The 15302-nt window shown below is 52.0% G+C and overlaps 4 protein-coding genes across 4 annotated transcripts; 3 read left to right on the plus strand and 1 right to left on the minus strand.

Moving 5' to 3' along the window:
* Positions 1-692: 692 nt before the first annotated feature.
* Positions 693-986, plus strand: Z519_07278 (uncharacterized protein; the record flags this gene model as incomplete). Its single annotated transcript, XM_016765013.1, has 1 exon — positions 693-986. One exon carries the CDS (start codon positions 693-695, stop codon positions 984-986), a length of 294 nt encoding a protein of 97 aa, XP_016618963.1.
* Positions 987-4202: 3216 nt separating this feature from the next.
* Positions 4203-5815, plus strand: Z519_07279 (uncharacterized protein; the record flags this gene model as incomplete). Its single annotated transcript, XM_016765014.1, has 5 exons — positions 4203-4280; positions 4336-4489; positions 4537-4723; positions 4771-5707; positions 5783-5815. 5 exons carry the CDS (start codon positions 4203-4205, stop codon positions 5813-5815), a joined length of 1389 nt encoding a protein of 462 aa, XP_016618964.1.
* Positions 5816-7288: 1473 nt separating this feature from the next.
* On the minus strand, positions 7289-8697 carry Z519_07280 (uncharacterized protein; the record flags this gene model as incomplete). The annotated part of the gene is made up of 2 exons (XM_016765015.1): positions 7289-8190; positions 8241-8697. 2 exons carry the CDS (start codon positions 8695-8697, stop codon positions 7289-7291), a joined length of 1359 nt encoding a protein of 452 aa, XP_016618965.1.
* Positions 8698-9836: 1139 nt separating this feature from the next.
* Positions 9837-14507, plus strand: Z519_07281 (uncharacterized protein; the record flags this gene model as incomplete). The annotated part of the gene is made up of 1 exon (XM_016765016.1): positions 9837-14507. One exon carries the CDS (start codon positions 9837-9839, stop codon positions 14505-14507), a length of 4671 nt encoding a protein of 1556 aa, XP_016618966.1.
* Positions 14508-15302: the final 795 nt, after the last annotated feature.

The following is a 15302-nucleotide window of genomic DNA, read 5'->3' on the forward strand; positions in this document are numbered from 1 at the left end:
TGCCCGGAACATGACCCGGCCCATTGCCCCACGGTCGGAGCCTCTTGGGTGTGATTGGGGGCAGACCCCGGGCATAGCAGCCTTAGCCACTTGCCAGCCAACCCAAGCTGGGGAAAGCCACTTCCTCGGCCTGATGAGCCTTTGAATGCAGTTCGCTGTGCCGCCGCGCGTAAAACAGTAGATTTGGAGGCCTGCGATCGAGCTGCTGCTGGTCATCGACATCTCGCATTCCGTCGATTGGGAGAATGCCATGTTTGTTTCCCATGCCATCGAAGATTTCATGCTCTTGTGCTCCTCCTCGACTGCCGTATTCAGCCCTCATTTGCCCCTTCATCCCGTCATTATCCAGTTTCCACCAGCACTAGCAACACCAATTCCCATCCTCCCCCTGGTCGCGTTTCATCGCTTCATCCTCTTCTTGATTCTTCATCGCCTTCCCAAGCTCTCCCATGACCACGGTCAAAAACCAGTATCCATATCATAGATCAACCCGTTGCAATCCTCCACCTTTCCGCACCCGAACTTATCATCTACGCTCCAACAGACTTCTTGCTACCTCGCCCGCCCCTCGCTCCATCTTTCCCATTTTCCCCTTCCACACCATTGTCTTCTGAGAAGGGCCCCCGACCTTACTGAGGCCTCTCTTCAGTACCATTCCAAACCACCCTTGAACAACTTTCCCAACTCTCACAATGGCCTCATCGACGACGCCTTCAATCTTGCAGCTACAGACACTGGCTGCCAATGGCTCCAAACCCACCAAAATCACTCCCAAAGCCAATAAGAGCGACGACAGCATCAGTACCTTGTCATCGAGCGCTTCCGCTTCCCCCAAGACCTCCCTAGACATTGTTCGCTGCTCTCGCTGTCAACGATCCCTGAGCATAGATACTTCGCTTCCTGCCCAAAGCAGTGGCGCAGTCAGATTCGGCATGAATTCCTACTACTGCCAAAGATGTGCCAACGTGGTTGGCTTTGTCAAATGAATTAATTGATTCATCTCCGTTGGGGCCATCCTTTTCAGACCCCCCCTCTTCCTTCATTCCCCCCCTCCGATTGCAGTTCCTCCTAACTTGCACCCTGGAACCTTCGGAACGAAAGATTGAACACGATGGAGACATGCGATTAGCGAGTAAGACAGAGAGATGGAAACGTCCGGGAACAAAGGATATCTCGTACTACAACGAATACGGAACACAGAGGAAATGCAGATGCCGCCCCATTGGCCATGACTCCAGCAGAGGGATAATCGGGACTTGTTGTGGGAGACCGTATGCAAGATGATCCCCCAACGGTGCAACAAGGTGGACCGTGAGAATGGATCAAAAGCTGCGAGATGAGCTGGCTTTTCCAGACAATCAGCCCCATTGGGCTGTTTTTAAAGGGTACTGGTTTGGAGGACGGACTGGGACTGCTGCCACTTTGTTCCGATCTGGGAGTTGGACAAGATCAAGAGCGTACAAGGGCATGTTATTATCTTTGGCACATTCTTTGAACACGAGGGCGCAACACTGTCTGAGCAGGCATATCTGGCATATTTGAGTGTTAGAAGCATGTGTTTTATTTTTCGTACAATGTATCGAGAAAAAGACCGCTAGAGGCAGCTGACAGCCGCGGCAAATATCTTTTGCTTCCCCTTGCGCAATCGGGCAAACATGGCCATTGTCACAGGAGGGTAGTTCAAGACGCCGCAATACTTTTTGGTGGCCCCTACCACCATTCCCATCTGCAAACAATTTGATGCGTCACGCACCATGGCTGAAATCCGGAAGCAAACCTGCTGGGATATTGCTGGAGCGGGAGCATGCCTCTTGGGCAAGCTACTGGTCAACCCATCGAGGATCCATTCTTGCAAAAGCGACAGCAACACCGCTTGGACGAATGAGCAGCTCGACCCAACGACTGCCGATCGGTGACCGAGATGATCGCTACTTGGCTTCACCAGTTGAGGAGCAAGCCTGAGCAAGCCTGAACAAGCCTGATCCCACCTCCTTCTAATCGTTTCACGACCGCATGCGAGCGAAGCAGCACAAACCGCTAGCGCGGCCCCCCAATGAGATTGAGGACCGTCCTTTGTCACCGGTCGAGATCTCGATGAGATAGCTCCCAAAATTCTGGGTTGTCCGAATCGGATCCAGGTCGCACATTATTGCACCGAGTTGGGACCCTTCACCATCGGACCACCACCACAGCGTAATCCCAGTGTCGCGGGATCCTACGGCCTACTGTGCTACCAGGTGGGAAATGAGGCTCCGCCCTTCAGATGTCAAGAGTCAGGACAAGGAAAGGCCGCAAATCCGGGGTTTGTTTTGAATACTCGTAGTGGGCGACACCGCATCTCGTGTCAACCAGTGGCCTCGGCGTATCAGACACGCTCACTGCCATACACCAAACCTGCGATGGTGGTGTCCCAGTTACAGCCATGGGTGTTTCCGTTTCCCCGGCCTGCCACCTAGCGACTGCGGCCTTGCAGCAGCATTGTCCTTGCAGGATCGAAGTTAATCCCCATCAGGCGTCATGCATGTGGCACAGGAAATCGAAGACCGAGATTTCTGGCGTTCCAGCTGACCCTGGCAAGCCACCAATGCGCTCCTACGCGAGAACTTTTGGATTTCAAAGGCCGTGCTAGCACAACCACGACCAAGGCGTGTGGCATTACACCGTCCTCCCCTCCAGAAGGTTTCCGGAGCATTCTTTTCTTCTAGTGCGCTCTCCCAAGAAGCTGCTCAACGGTGAAGAGGTGAACGGGCTGGACACTGGGCTTTTACGTCTCTTGAGATCCATGGCATTGTCTGACCCGAGGTTGGCGTACACGATCATCCCAGCAGGGGACAAAACTCGGATCCCTCAAGAACGTATCTAGAGATTGGGAACACGACCATCGTGCCCTTGGCGCCAGCGTTTCTCCAGCTCCATGCTCGAATCGCCCCCCTTGGTCGGGCCCGAATGAATCTATAAGCTCATGAGAGCTCCCGGATCCAGTCGAACCAAAGAATCATGTCTTGACTTGCAGCAAGTCCTTTTTGCTTTTACGTCAGGTCCTGCCCAGGGGTTGCTCCAGCTGGCCTACTTGCACAAAACACTTCCCCCCCCCCAAAATCCCCATAGCACTATTGTTGTTGACAGATTTCAAGGGTCCGTCCACATGCCTGTCAAGACTTTCTCCGCGAGACATTTGGCTCTGGTCAGACTTTCTCGGTTTACTGACCCTACAGTGCCGGATCGACGTCGATTGGTCGACGTTCTCCCATCTCCAAGAGGCTTGCAGGCACTGCAGTTGGGTCGAGCGTTAAACAAGGATATTCCCGAACCACATGTCCGATATAGGGCGCTACTCGCTATAAGGGAGGCTTGCTTAGCTGGCATAACTGCCTTGTGGTTGATTGCTCCCAAAGTGAAAGCCCTTGCTGCTAACATGCAAGCCAGAGGTGATATCTGATATCATATTTTCGACGATGGGAGTCACCTGCGAGCTTTATTTCAGCCTATTCCTGTGGATCATTCTATTGGCTTCAGCTCAGAGATTCAATGCCATCTTCTCCACTATGGCGGATCTGAATCAGATGCTGATTGTGAAGACATCCTCCACTAGACAAGAGATGTACTGCATCGAGGATTCAAGCCACTGTGTACCATCATCGAAAGGGTTGGGTAGGTCAAGGCTATAAATCAGTCATCGATCTCGCTCCATGGGTGACTTTCTCCTCAAACGAAAAATATCTTCGTTATATCAAAAATTCCGACCAAGGGATTCCAGAAGTCTTGCCTTCTACTGGTTTTTTTCCCTCCTCCGAAAGCAGGGCTCGTAGTTCGTCCCCGAGCCATTTGGTCGGAAAAAAATATCAATGGTTCCATCCCTTGACCCTTGTCCGCCCTAGGTCCGCCTTGTCGCTGCTGGACAGCCTGTTCCTCCTTGGTGGTCTCAAAGCAAGCGATCCTCTTTCATCTTTTGAGGAGAAGTGGTCAAAGATTCCACTCACGACCTGATCCATATGCATCAGTTTGAATCTATACCAGCCGACTTCCACCTCCTGTTCCCTCATAATTGCGGTGAAGGCGTCTGTCAACAAGAGTGTCAAGTCCATTGGCCAATCTGCAGCCATATGGTGGAAGAACAGAAAAGAACAACCGACAACTTTGACAGGCGCTCAGAGTTGGCTTTGAAGCATTGACGCTGTCAGTCTTTGTGAAGTCTCCGGAAAATGCCTCAAAAACAAGAACGTCATAGACCTCGTCATTTGAGCAAAGACGAGCAACATTATATCATTCTTGTCCAGGATGTAAGTTGAGAGGGTTCATACGATGTCATTTCTGAAGTTGATTCCGGTTTCTCAGATTCCCCGCCACTGCCGATGGCAAGAGCTCAAGGACATGACCAGAAGCCTGGGGGGTGAACAGAGCCTGAAAGCTGAAGTCTTCGACGTTGGAAACGGAACCCAGATGGGGCATTGCACCATCAAGGGTAGGTCTGATGCAGTCAAGGTCTATGGTATGTTCGGCCCCCAACATGTTCATCCACGCGCTCACGAGACACAGAGAACCTCTGCACTCAGGGCTGGAACGGCCATCGTGTCCGTGTCAAATTGGTCGCCCTGGAGAAGGACGGGACTCTGAGAAGAGTCGAAGGACCAAAGGAAAGTAATGGAATCGTGGCCTCTGAAAGGCCAACCGGGCTTTCCCACCCAACACTACCAGGCCCCGCTGTGACAACACGATCTTCAGCGTATGTTTCTTGGTGAATAATGCTGTCCATGGCTAACTTACCTGAAGAAACCCTCTTTACGCTACCTCCGCCCATCCAACGGCCTCCATGAGCTACAACACACAGTTTGCAGCGATGACCTCTTGGCCTATTCAGCCAGGGGTGCCTGCTCTCGACCCCACTAGAGCTCCAACTACTCCATCATACCTGTCTGGGGTGTGTATGCCTCGACATTCGTACCTGGCCCCATCAACTCTTGCAAGCACCATCGCCCCTACAACCCCGTACAGCACTCACTTCACCAGCGACTCTGTCCAGCATCCATCTTCGCCTCCTACAGCTCTCCCTGTCCGTCGTGTTGATGACGGCAGCAAGATCTTCATCTCCGGCTTACCCTATTATCAATCGGAGAGTGAGCTACGCAGTCTCCTCAAACGTTGTGGCAATGTTATCTACCTTGAGATCCACCCTGACAGCCGCAATCCGGGTAAGAATAAGGGTACTGCGCGGGCACGTTACAAGACTTCATCCGAAGCCCTCAGTGCGGTCCGCGACCTCGACGGGAAATACCTTTCCAACCGTAAGATCAACGTCAAACAAGAGAAAGACGAGCCTTCGATGACAGCGACGACTAAGAGTTCAACTTTGGGCTCATCAAGAATGCCGTTGCAGGAGACGAAGAACGGAAGCAGCTCATCGAAGCAAAAGAAGAGCATGGGATTGTCTTCTAAAGCCACCAGGTCGAAGTCTAGACGACGTGCCTCTCCGCCGTTGAGAGAGTCGGCGAGAGAACCGTCTCGGGCTAACAGGGACAGATCAGGATGTTGCAGCGGTTCGACATCACCAACTGGCCCACTTGTCGTCAATGGTGCGAGTCGTTCGTCAACTCGACGAGGTAGCTGGGGTGAGGAATCTACAGAGGATAGTGATGATAGTAGTGAGGATACTGATGGCAGTGATGAGGGCGCTTTTCTGGGTGACGATGAGGTTGACAGCGTGCAAGAGGTATGTCCATCTATCACGTCAGCGCATGCTGAATCCGTAAAGTTCAGTACTAATATTGCCCATCATTACTTACAGGCGAGAGGCATGCACCGCCGAGGCAGGCTTTGAATTTGCTGGAGCTTGTACGTGTCTATGCTGCACATTCGATCAGAATTTTTGTGTAGATGGTGATTTCTGGGTTGATGACATCCGTGCGATGCTGGCGTCCTTGATCAGAAAAGAAGACTCCAGGATAACACAACGCAATGGAACGGGGCATTGGCTTGCGAGGAGCTTTAGCGGCCTAGGGCTCCTTTGAGCGTGTTTATCTCATGGGTTTGTTGTGTTCATTGCTAAATTGTCAGCTTCACTGCCATGTTTTCCGCCGCGATCCTGTTTGCGCGCGCTATGACTTGGCCCTCTCAAAAGTTTTCTTTTGCTTCAATGACTTTTTGGGTTTAATGGCTTTTGGTTCAGTGGCTTTGGTTCAAAGGTTTGTTAACCACGTTCACCCAGCGTCATTTGTGACGGGTTGCCCATGAGCCATCCGTGGGCCAGCCGAGGCCATGGCCCGGTCGACTGGGCGCTAGATAGCTAGGTATTGATAGTGTCCCTCTGCAAATACCCCAGTTGGCTCTTTACTTCATATAGATTCGGAGGTTCGGAATTAGACTCGAGCTTACGTTAAGGTAAAAATTAAGTAACCCATACATCCCATGATGCTTTTGCAAGAAGATAGAGAGAAGGGGGAAGAGTGGAGCCGCGTCGAACGTATCTCGTGAAACATTAATGCAGGGTATCTAGATTATGGACATGCATATATACAGAGAGGCATCAGAGTTGACTCGAGTAGTTGGCTCCGAGAGAAACGTTAGATTCCTGACATCTGTTAACATATAACCAAATATCCTGGGGGTATAGAAACGTCAAGCATTAACAGAGAGAGAGAGATCAAACATCCTTTAGAATATAAATTGTGGGTGTAGGAAGAGAAATAGAACTGGACATACATTTGTGGGCATACATGTGGAACTCGGGAATATGGCACTGCTAATACGATTTTCTCATTCCGTCTCACTTCGAGAGTCCTCTTCCCGTTCCCGTGCCCATTCCCCTTCAGCTCACCGCACAGCATAGCACATTCATTGATACCAACCTGCTCAGCTTGGTTTTCGCTCCAAAAGGACAGAAACCACCCTCCGAAAAGCGAAGGGAGACGGAAGACGGACGACGGAGAACAGAGGGAAGGAAGAGGGAAACGGCGCCGGGATTCTTCCTACGTTTTGTGTATATATATACAGACGTGCACGCGTGTTGCATACTCAGGAGATACCTCTCCCTGTTTAGAAAGAGGTCCAAAAGGGAGATACAGGGAGATTACAGAAAATGAAAGCATCCAGTTAAGTGAGAGATCGAAAGAGAGTGTGTGTGAGCGAGGCATAAACGTGAAAAGGGCGGTTTCTTTTCCCATTACATGAATACTCCTGAGCTCCTGAGCAACCTCAACGATGTTGGTTGTTGAAGGACGGCAGGCAAAAAAACAAGACAAACAGGTCAATTTCGCCCCTACACTGCTTTTGTTCCTTACTCGGTCGGCTTGCATCACGAATAAAAGGCGCTCTTCTGGAAACTCTCCGCCGTAATGTCGCCGGGCTTGCTGTCTATCTTTGGTCCCTTGGGACCAAGCACTGGCTCCGCTGCGGCGTACTTCTTCTTCGCCACCGGTGCATACAGCGGGTTGTAGCGTCCTTCCTCTGTTTCCCCTGTTTGGGGGAGAAGCTTCGACTGATATATCTCGTCTCCTTCTGTGATTTGTGGGGTGGTCTTCTGCATGGGTATCTGAGTCTGTTCGACGTTCCCTTCCGTAATTTGCGGGGTGATCTTTTGCATAGGTCTTTGAATGGGTTCGAGGTAGGGAGATGGGAGGTATCCCATCTTGCCGTCTCGAGCACGACACCTCCACCATTCGCTGGCATTGCCCATTGGATCCGTCTTGGAAAGCACTGCAACAAAGTCGCCTTTCTTTGCCTCGAGATCCATGCCCCCAGACTGTGGCGTGGGGGTGTAGTCGTACAACACTCTGCAGAAGTCGAGTTTTTTGGGGTCGATAGGGATTTGCTCTCCGTTCTGACCGACGGTGTATGTCAGCGCAGCTTCCTGGTGGCGACGCATTTCTTCTTCTTGCGAGCGGGCCATGGCGCGGATTAACTTGCTCATTAGGTAGGGCAGACCAAAGACTGCGATGGCGAACATGATGAACGGTTTTCTCGAGGGGCGGGCCGGTGCAGCGGAGCCATCAGGCAATGTCGCAGGTGTAGAGCTGTTGCCACCATTGAGAAAGGATGAAAAGGCTGCGGGCGTGAGGGCTGTTGCGTCGGCTGGGGGTGGACGACCGGTGAGTTTTGCGACCAAGGTCCGAAGCCAGCGCATTAAAGTGAAGATTCCGAGAACAGAACCAAGGGTCTGGCGTAGATTCCCGAGCTGCTCGGCCATGGAGACCATTGCTTTTCAGAGAAGTCAGTCTCAATGTTGTTCTGGCTAGGAAGCGACTTACCGAAGAATGAGGAACGCGTCGTCATGTACGAGCTCTCCAGCATTTGCGCAAACCCACCAAACGCGCCGACAATACTCTCCATAATTTGAAACGTCGCCGCTGTGCTGTTGTTCCACGTCTGGGTCAGACTCTGGTTATTTGGATCTCCTGGCATGCCCGGGTAGTTTCCATATCCCCCATACATGCCACTGCCATACATTCCACCATAGCCATACCCGCCTCCGTACATGCCTCCACCATACATGCCGCCGCCGAACCTCGAGTAGGGAGACGAATAGGAGGAATAAGGCGAGGAGTAAGGGCTGCTATTCATGCCAAAGCGGTTCTGATTTGTGAAGTTAGAGGCATTTTGATTGACGACGTTGTTTAACGTCGAAGGTCGGTCGGGGAGAGCTGGGGCAGCGGAGTCTGTGGAGGTGGAGGTGGAGGAGGCGTTGATGGGTGAAGGCGCGGTCATGGCTGTGGAGGTTATAGGTGTGCTTGTGCCAGAGGGAGCTATGAAGGTTCAATCGTCAGTATAGACGTTTTCGCAGCGGGCTTGTTGAGCTGGAGAACTATTTACCGGTTGATCCAGCACGCTCCCAAGGTTTGGGCGGCGAAACTGTCGTCATTCTTTTGTTATCTCGTCATTTCTGTTCTCTCTGGCGTGTCGTATATCAATCACCGGCGGTGGTTGTGTGAGGATTAGATGGAAGAGAGAGGATTGTTGGCGGTAGATGAGGCGACGTCGAGATGGTGTGGTTACGGCCGAGGGGGAAGGAAATGATGGCAGATGGCAGCAGCGGTAGTGGTAATGGGTAATGAACTCAGCAGCGGGCTGACACATGAATTCGCCGCAGCTGGAGAGGCGAGAGGCTGGAAAACCACAGAAAGACAGAAAAGATGCCGAGGAAGTTTGCGGAGTCGGCGACGCTAGTTGGGTGAAAATTCCTCGTCCGCAAGGGCCTTTTCCCCGAGTCAATCTCGACCACCGCCCTCCTTCGCTCGTTTGTCGGCGGGAACCGGATATGCTGTACGAGTCCTCCGCAGATTCGCTGGCCTATGATGGAGCTGCAAATCGCCAGCATGGAGTACATGTACTTGTACTTTGGACATCTTAGTTGGGAACATCAGAGCTGGAACGGGGACGAGGCATGGCCAACTGGTTTGCGCCCAAAAGCGCCCTGCGTTTCATCCACTGTGTTCCACCGTATCGTCTACGGAAGAGCATTTCTCCGCCAACCGAACCATCCTCCATCCACATGGTCCCGTGGTGGACCGTGTCTGTCGTGTCTTCAACCGTCGTATCACATCGTGGCTACGTAACCTATTGCCCATCCACAAGTATAGCATTTGTCTCGTCTGCAGAACTCCGATTCACCTGCTCCTCCTCCTTTTGCGTCCTGTTTTAGGCACTGCCATAGATGTTTCCTTGACTTACCCTCCCTTCCGGCTGATAATACCTGTGATCCGAGAACTCGAGAGCCATTGGTCCAAACCCATTATTTTGCTTCTGCCTGCTGCATATTCTGTGCTCCGCTACTCGGGGAGGTCGCAGGAGACTCGACTTGGCTGTGACGATGCGCACGAAGCAATGATCGTGTCGACGATACCTCGATGAACTCGACCCCAGATGAGGGCGAGAGCTTCCTGCGCGATGGAGACCATGGCGAGCATGTGGGCGAGATTGGCCAAGAGTCAGGATCCCAGGACGACCACGATGTGCCAGACATAATAGCGCCCGAACCCCACGAGCCCGCGGAGAGCAAGGTTGACGCACTCGATGGTGTGCTCGAGGTAGAAAATGGAGATCATCGTCAAATCGAGGGAGAAGGAGAACCAGACACGCCAGGAACAAATGGAGCAGACAATATTCCTCCGTCCAATGAAGCGACTAATGTCCTCAGTATTGACGACTCCGTTTCAACGCCTGACGACTCCCCATCTGTACAAGACTCGGTGCTTTCCTCTCCTCGAAGTGATGCGGCCTCAATCCGCAGTCCCGCTCGCAGAGGCAGCCCCGCGACCATCCACCGTCCCTTCGATATCCGGTTTCAATCTCGCCTTTCAAGTTCCCAACTCTCACCTTTACGCTCGAGCTCGCCTGCATTCCTTGGTGCCCATTCCCGCCACTCCTCTGCCGCGAGCCAGGGACTCCACACCCCTTCCGAGCCAGACGAGACCATAAATCCATGGGATGTGATCAGATGGAGCAAGTTTAGAAAGATTAGTGGGCAAGCATTTTCGGAGATTGGAAGAAGGAATTTCGGAAGCCCAACATGTCTGGCTGTGGCAGACCAGCTGGTGTTGGGGACCTCCAAGGGAGTTGTTCTGGTCTTTGACCATCATCAAAATCACAAAGCAATCATTGGTAGCGGTACGAAAGCAGCAGAGAGTGGCGCGGTCACGGCCCTCGCAATATCTGCCGATCATACTACTATCGCCGTCGGACACGAAACTGGCCACATCTTTACCTGGGAACTGGCCAGACCTTCCAGACCCTTTCTACACATCCAGCCAATTGAGGCCTCTCAGCCTCAAGCTCGACGGGGAGACGGGCACATATTAGACAGCGCTGTTCTTCACATCGGGTTCCTAGGCTACAGGCATACTGCGCTTGTCTCGGCCGATGACAAGGGCATGGCATTCTGGCACCTGGCAACTCGCGGAATGGGAGCAGTTGGTCGCGTGGTCCGCACCACTCGAATTCTTGGGCGGTACCCCGAGGTTGTGTCGCGACCATCCAAGCCATTGAGGAAAAGCTCTGTCCTGGCATTCTCACCGTTGCCATTGGGAAATATAGAGCAAAAGACAGATAGCCTGGGACTCGTGGCCATGTTGACACCATATTTGCTTGTCATTGTGTCGACCACGCCCGTAGCACAGACCCAGCATAAAGCTGCCCGTCCCAAAGAGGTAGCAGCGCACAGCGCAATGACCGCGGCCTTGGCTTGGTTTCCAGCTATCAAGCTCAAGTCTCAGGATTCCGAAGTCTCAAAGACAAAGCTTGCTTATGCCTGGTCTAACATCCTCACGGTCTTGGAAGTTCATGGCACCCAGGGAGACGACGCTGCGGAAAAGAACAAACCTCCCGAACTCCAGTTCCTGGCTCGAAGTCGTTATCAAGCTGACGAGGCAATTGTTGCTGTCCAATGGCTCAACAAATCAGTGCTGGCTGTTCTGACCATCACACAACAGCTCCTCGTCGTCGAGGATCTCACGATGCATGTGACTGAAGCCTTTGACCTTTTGAAGAAAAACATATATCATGCAGATCTCTACTCACAGCAGCTAGGAGCAATCATCGAACAGCTTGATGAAGAGGACATGTCCATGCACGGTGTGGTTGCGGATGCGTTTCACATGAGCTTCCGGGCATACAAAGGCAGGCTGTTCTTGCTCGGCTTCAATGACGTTTGGACTGGCGTTCTGACAAATTGGGCTGATCGACTTTTGGCCATGATAAATGTTGGCGATTTCATTGGCGCCATCCGGCTCGCTACAAAGTATTACCAAGGTGAAGGGGAACAAGTCACCATTGGTCTACCTGAAGAAGACAATGTTCGTGCAGGTGTCGTCAGGGAAAAGCTCGTCGAGATGATGACCGCCTCCTTGAAGTACGCCTTCGGCAAGAACCAACAAGCTGGGAGTGATCAGATCGAAAAGCCTCAAATGACTGACCTTGCAGACGCTTGCATTAAAGCATGTCTTGCCATGGAGGATCAGGAGTTTCTTTTCGAGGAAGTCTTCTCATGGTATGAGGAGCACGGCTACGGGCCTTTGTTTGTGGATGTTCTTGAACCGTACATACTGGATCAAAGAATCGCCTCAGTACCTCCGCCCGCTTTGAAGACCCTGATCAACCATTTTGTCCAGACACACACCCCGTCGGTACTGGAAGAAATCGTCTGCATGCTGGATACTTCCACAATGGACATTGATCAAGTGACAACTCTTTGCAAACAATATGCTCTGTACGATGCCTACATCTATGTCTGGACAATGGCCCTCCGCGACTTCACGACACCCTTGATGATGCTGCTCGATTTAGCTGACAGTGAGGATCTTCCGCGTCAGCGATCCGTCGACGTGGTTGACAGATACAATGTCGCCCAGAAAGTTTTCCCTTACATCTCCTTTATCTTGACAGGTCGCGTGTATCCTACAGGAAATCCTTTAGGCGACGAGAACTCCGTGCATGCCAAAGGCCAAGTCTACGATTTTTTCTTTTCAGGGGGCTCAGGTGCAAATGGAGTGGCCAAAAAGAGGGCCGAATCCACCTTGAAACCTGCGACCTCTTTCGAGCATCTGTCTCGGGTACTTCATTTCGATACTGCAAGTTTCATCGCGGCGCTGAATGAGGCGTTCGAAGACAGCTATCTCAACTCGGGTGACGACGGTCCACCCAGTAGCCTCGACCGAAACCAAGAGACAGTAACGCGAACTTATACTCGCCAATACATCGTTCGGATATTGTTAGAAGTTATGTCGTCGGAGTTCGACTCTGATGACACCATATATTTGGACATGTTCATTGCGCGCAACCTGGCCAAATATCCTCAGTACATGGTACTCTCGGGAACGATCCTACAAGAGATCTTCAGTCGACTTTGTCGGTACCCGGAAGATGACATGCAAGAAGATGCCGAGTTAAGCATAGAATACCTCCTTTCCGTCTACCAGCCACCGAACGTACTTGACTTTGTTCCGTTGCTCCAGGAAGCCAGGTTCTACCGTGTCCTCAAGTCTATTTTCAAGCAAGAACGTCAATACGCTGATATGATATCAACGTTCTTCCTGGACAGTCAAGACCAAGTTGGTGTATTTGCCTGTGTTGTTGAATTTCTCCGATCAGAATCATCCCTCGTGAAACAACAGCGAGAAGACATCAGAGAAACCATCCGGAAGCATGCCCTGGACTTAATCAGCATTGATGTCCAAAGATGTGCCACCGCTATTGACGAAGTCGCGCCGGACTTGCACCACGTCTTCCTGCAAGTTTTGGCCGAAGATCTTTTTGGACAGTTTGAGTATCTGAGAACGCTTTTGGAGCCCGAAGACCATCTGCGCTCGCGTCGGAACTATGACCATGAGATTATGGAACTGTATGTTCGCCTTCTTTGCCAGTTCGACCCTTCACATGTGAGAGATTACGTGGAGGAGATTAAAGAGGGCGACATTCGGCTTGCGGAAGTCCTGCCAACGATTGAAGACAGTGGCATCATTGACGCTGTAGTGATCTTGCAGGTTCGACAAGGACAAGCGAAGGAAGCGATGGATCGGTTGACAAGGCACTTGGCCTTCTTGGGCTCAACCTTGAAGAGTTTGAAGTCGGATGTTGTTGACCAGGCTGATGATGCATCCGTCCAGCGTCCAACGACGAACTTACTCGAGTCATTGGAAAAATACACTCGAGTGGGTATTTGGTTGTGCCAAGGGCAAATGAAAAATGCACCCAAGACACTGACCGTTTCTAAGTCGCCGAGAAGATCCGCAAGTGCGACACGCGCATTGTCTTTTGAAGAGAACCTCTGGCTTGACCTTATTCTCTGCGTGGTATCGATAGCTCGAGATGTCTCGATCCATGCTCCAGTGAACGAGGGCACACAACCAGAGGGAAGTGGTCCTGAAATAACGAAAGGACTCCGGACAGTCATTCAGCAGGTTTTCACTGCACTCCTGACAAGTACTACATCTATGCGAGAGGGAGGTTCCGGTCGAGACATGTTTTTTTTGCGTATCCTACGCGCATTCCTCTCCCATGCTGCTGAAGCAAGCCCTTCTCTATCGGAACTGCGGAATGTGATCAGTTCCATCTTTTCAGCGTACACATATGAGGAGTCACTTCTGGGCCTGTCGAATTCGATGCTAGATAAGGATGTATTTGTGCGCTTGGATGAAGTGGCCGCTCTCAGACAGCGGGGTTGGAGACCCCGAGGGCAGGTATGCGAAGTCTGTCGGCGACGGATTTGGGGGCCCGGCGTCGGCGAAAAGGTTTGGAGGCAATGGCAGAAACGAGAAGAAGCCCGACTTCTCCGCCGACGGCGGATCCACGAGGGCGAATCTGTGGTCGAAGACGATGACAGTCGAGGAAAAGGCAAAGCCACAGTCGGCGCGAACTCGCAAGAGCCATTTGAGGCTGACAGTTCTGGTGTGGGCGTTGGACCTGCAGGAGAGCTCGGTCCAATTGTGGCGTTTTCCTGCCGACATCTGTACCACCAGAAATGCCTAGGACAGGCACGCATAGAAGAAGGTGTTCCTCAATTAGCCTGCCCAGCCTGCGTATAGCTTGACGCATACAATAATGAACAGAATACTTTCCCTTTTCCAGTTGTCACGGACCGTCGGCTTGGGTTTCTCCTTTTCCTCGGTGCATGGTGGAGCCTTTGATGTGCCCCAAAGCGATGAGACGTGGAATGTTTCGAACTGGGCCGATGGGCTCCAGCCTGACACGTGACCAGACCCCTTCCCAGCCCCGATTGGCGAGCTCAGCCGCCCCTTGGATTCTTCCACTTCCTCCTGTTTTTCTTGGTCTTTCTCCCCGCCCGAGTCCAAGACCTGTTCAGTTAAAGCTCAGGCCAATTTTCAGTAGAGGGTCAATGCTTTTGCCCTATCAAGGTTATCAGGCTTTCCGTCCTTGCCGCGTTTCAAATATGCGGAGGCTACGCGAGGATCGCACCCAAGACCATCGTTTCAGGCTAATACCACTTCTCCCATGTCCTTTCCAGATTGTTCACCAAAAAGCTTCGCTCAGTGCAGGGAGAGAGTCCCTTCTCTCCTTAATGAGCTCTGCCACAACCATTCAGCACTCCATCGCCCTCTTTCCGTGGATTCCCGATGCTTCTGTTCTTGCAGGATGAGGGCCTTGCTCGATAGGGCGGTGATGGTTCGTCTTCCCTCGCTTCGTGACCCGCCAGTCCACGTTCCCATGAGCGTATCTGGAGTATGCCCCTTGCTCCTCTTCAGCGCTTTCAGGCATCAATGCGCCAATCCATAAAGCTTCTTGCCCTTCTGCGCGTCAGCTGTGCATGACAGCCTCGACGCGTACCCAGGTATGGATACTTCTCTTTGGCCTGCCTGCAC

This window comes from Cladophialophora bantiana, assembly GCF_000835475.1.
Source record: "Cladophialophora bantiana CBS 173.52 unplaced genomic scaffold supercont1.10, whole genome shotgun sequence".
NCBI lineage: Eukaryota > Fungi > Ascomycota > Eurotiomycetes > Chaetothyriales > Herpotrichiellaceae > Cladophialophora > Cladophialophora bantiana.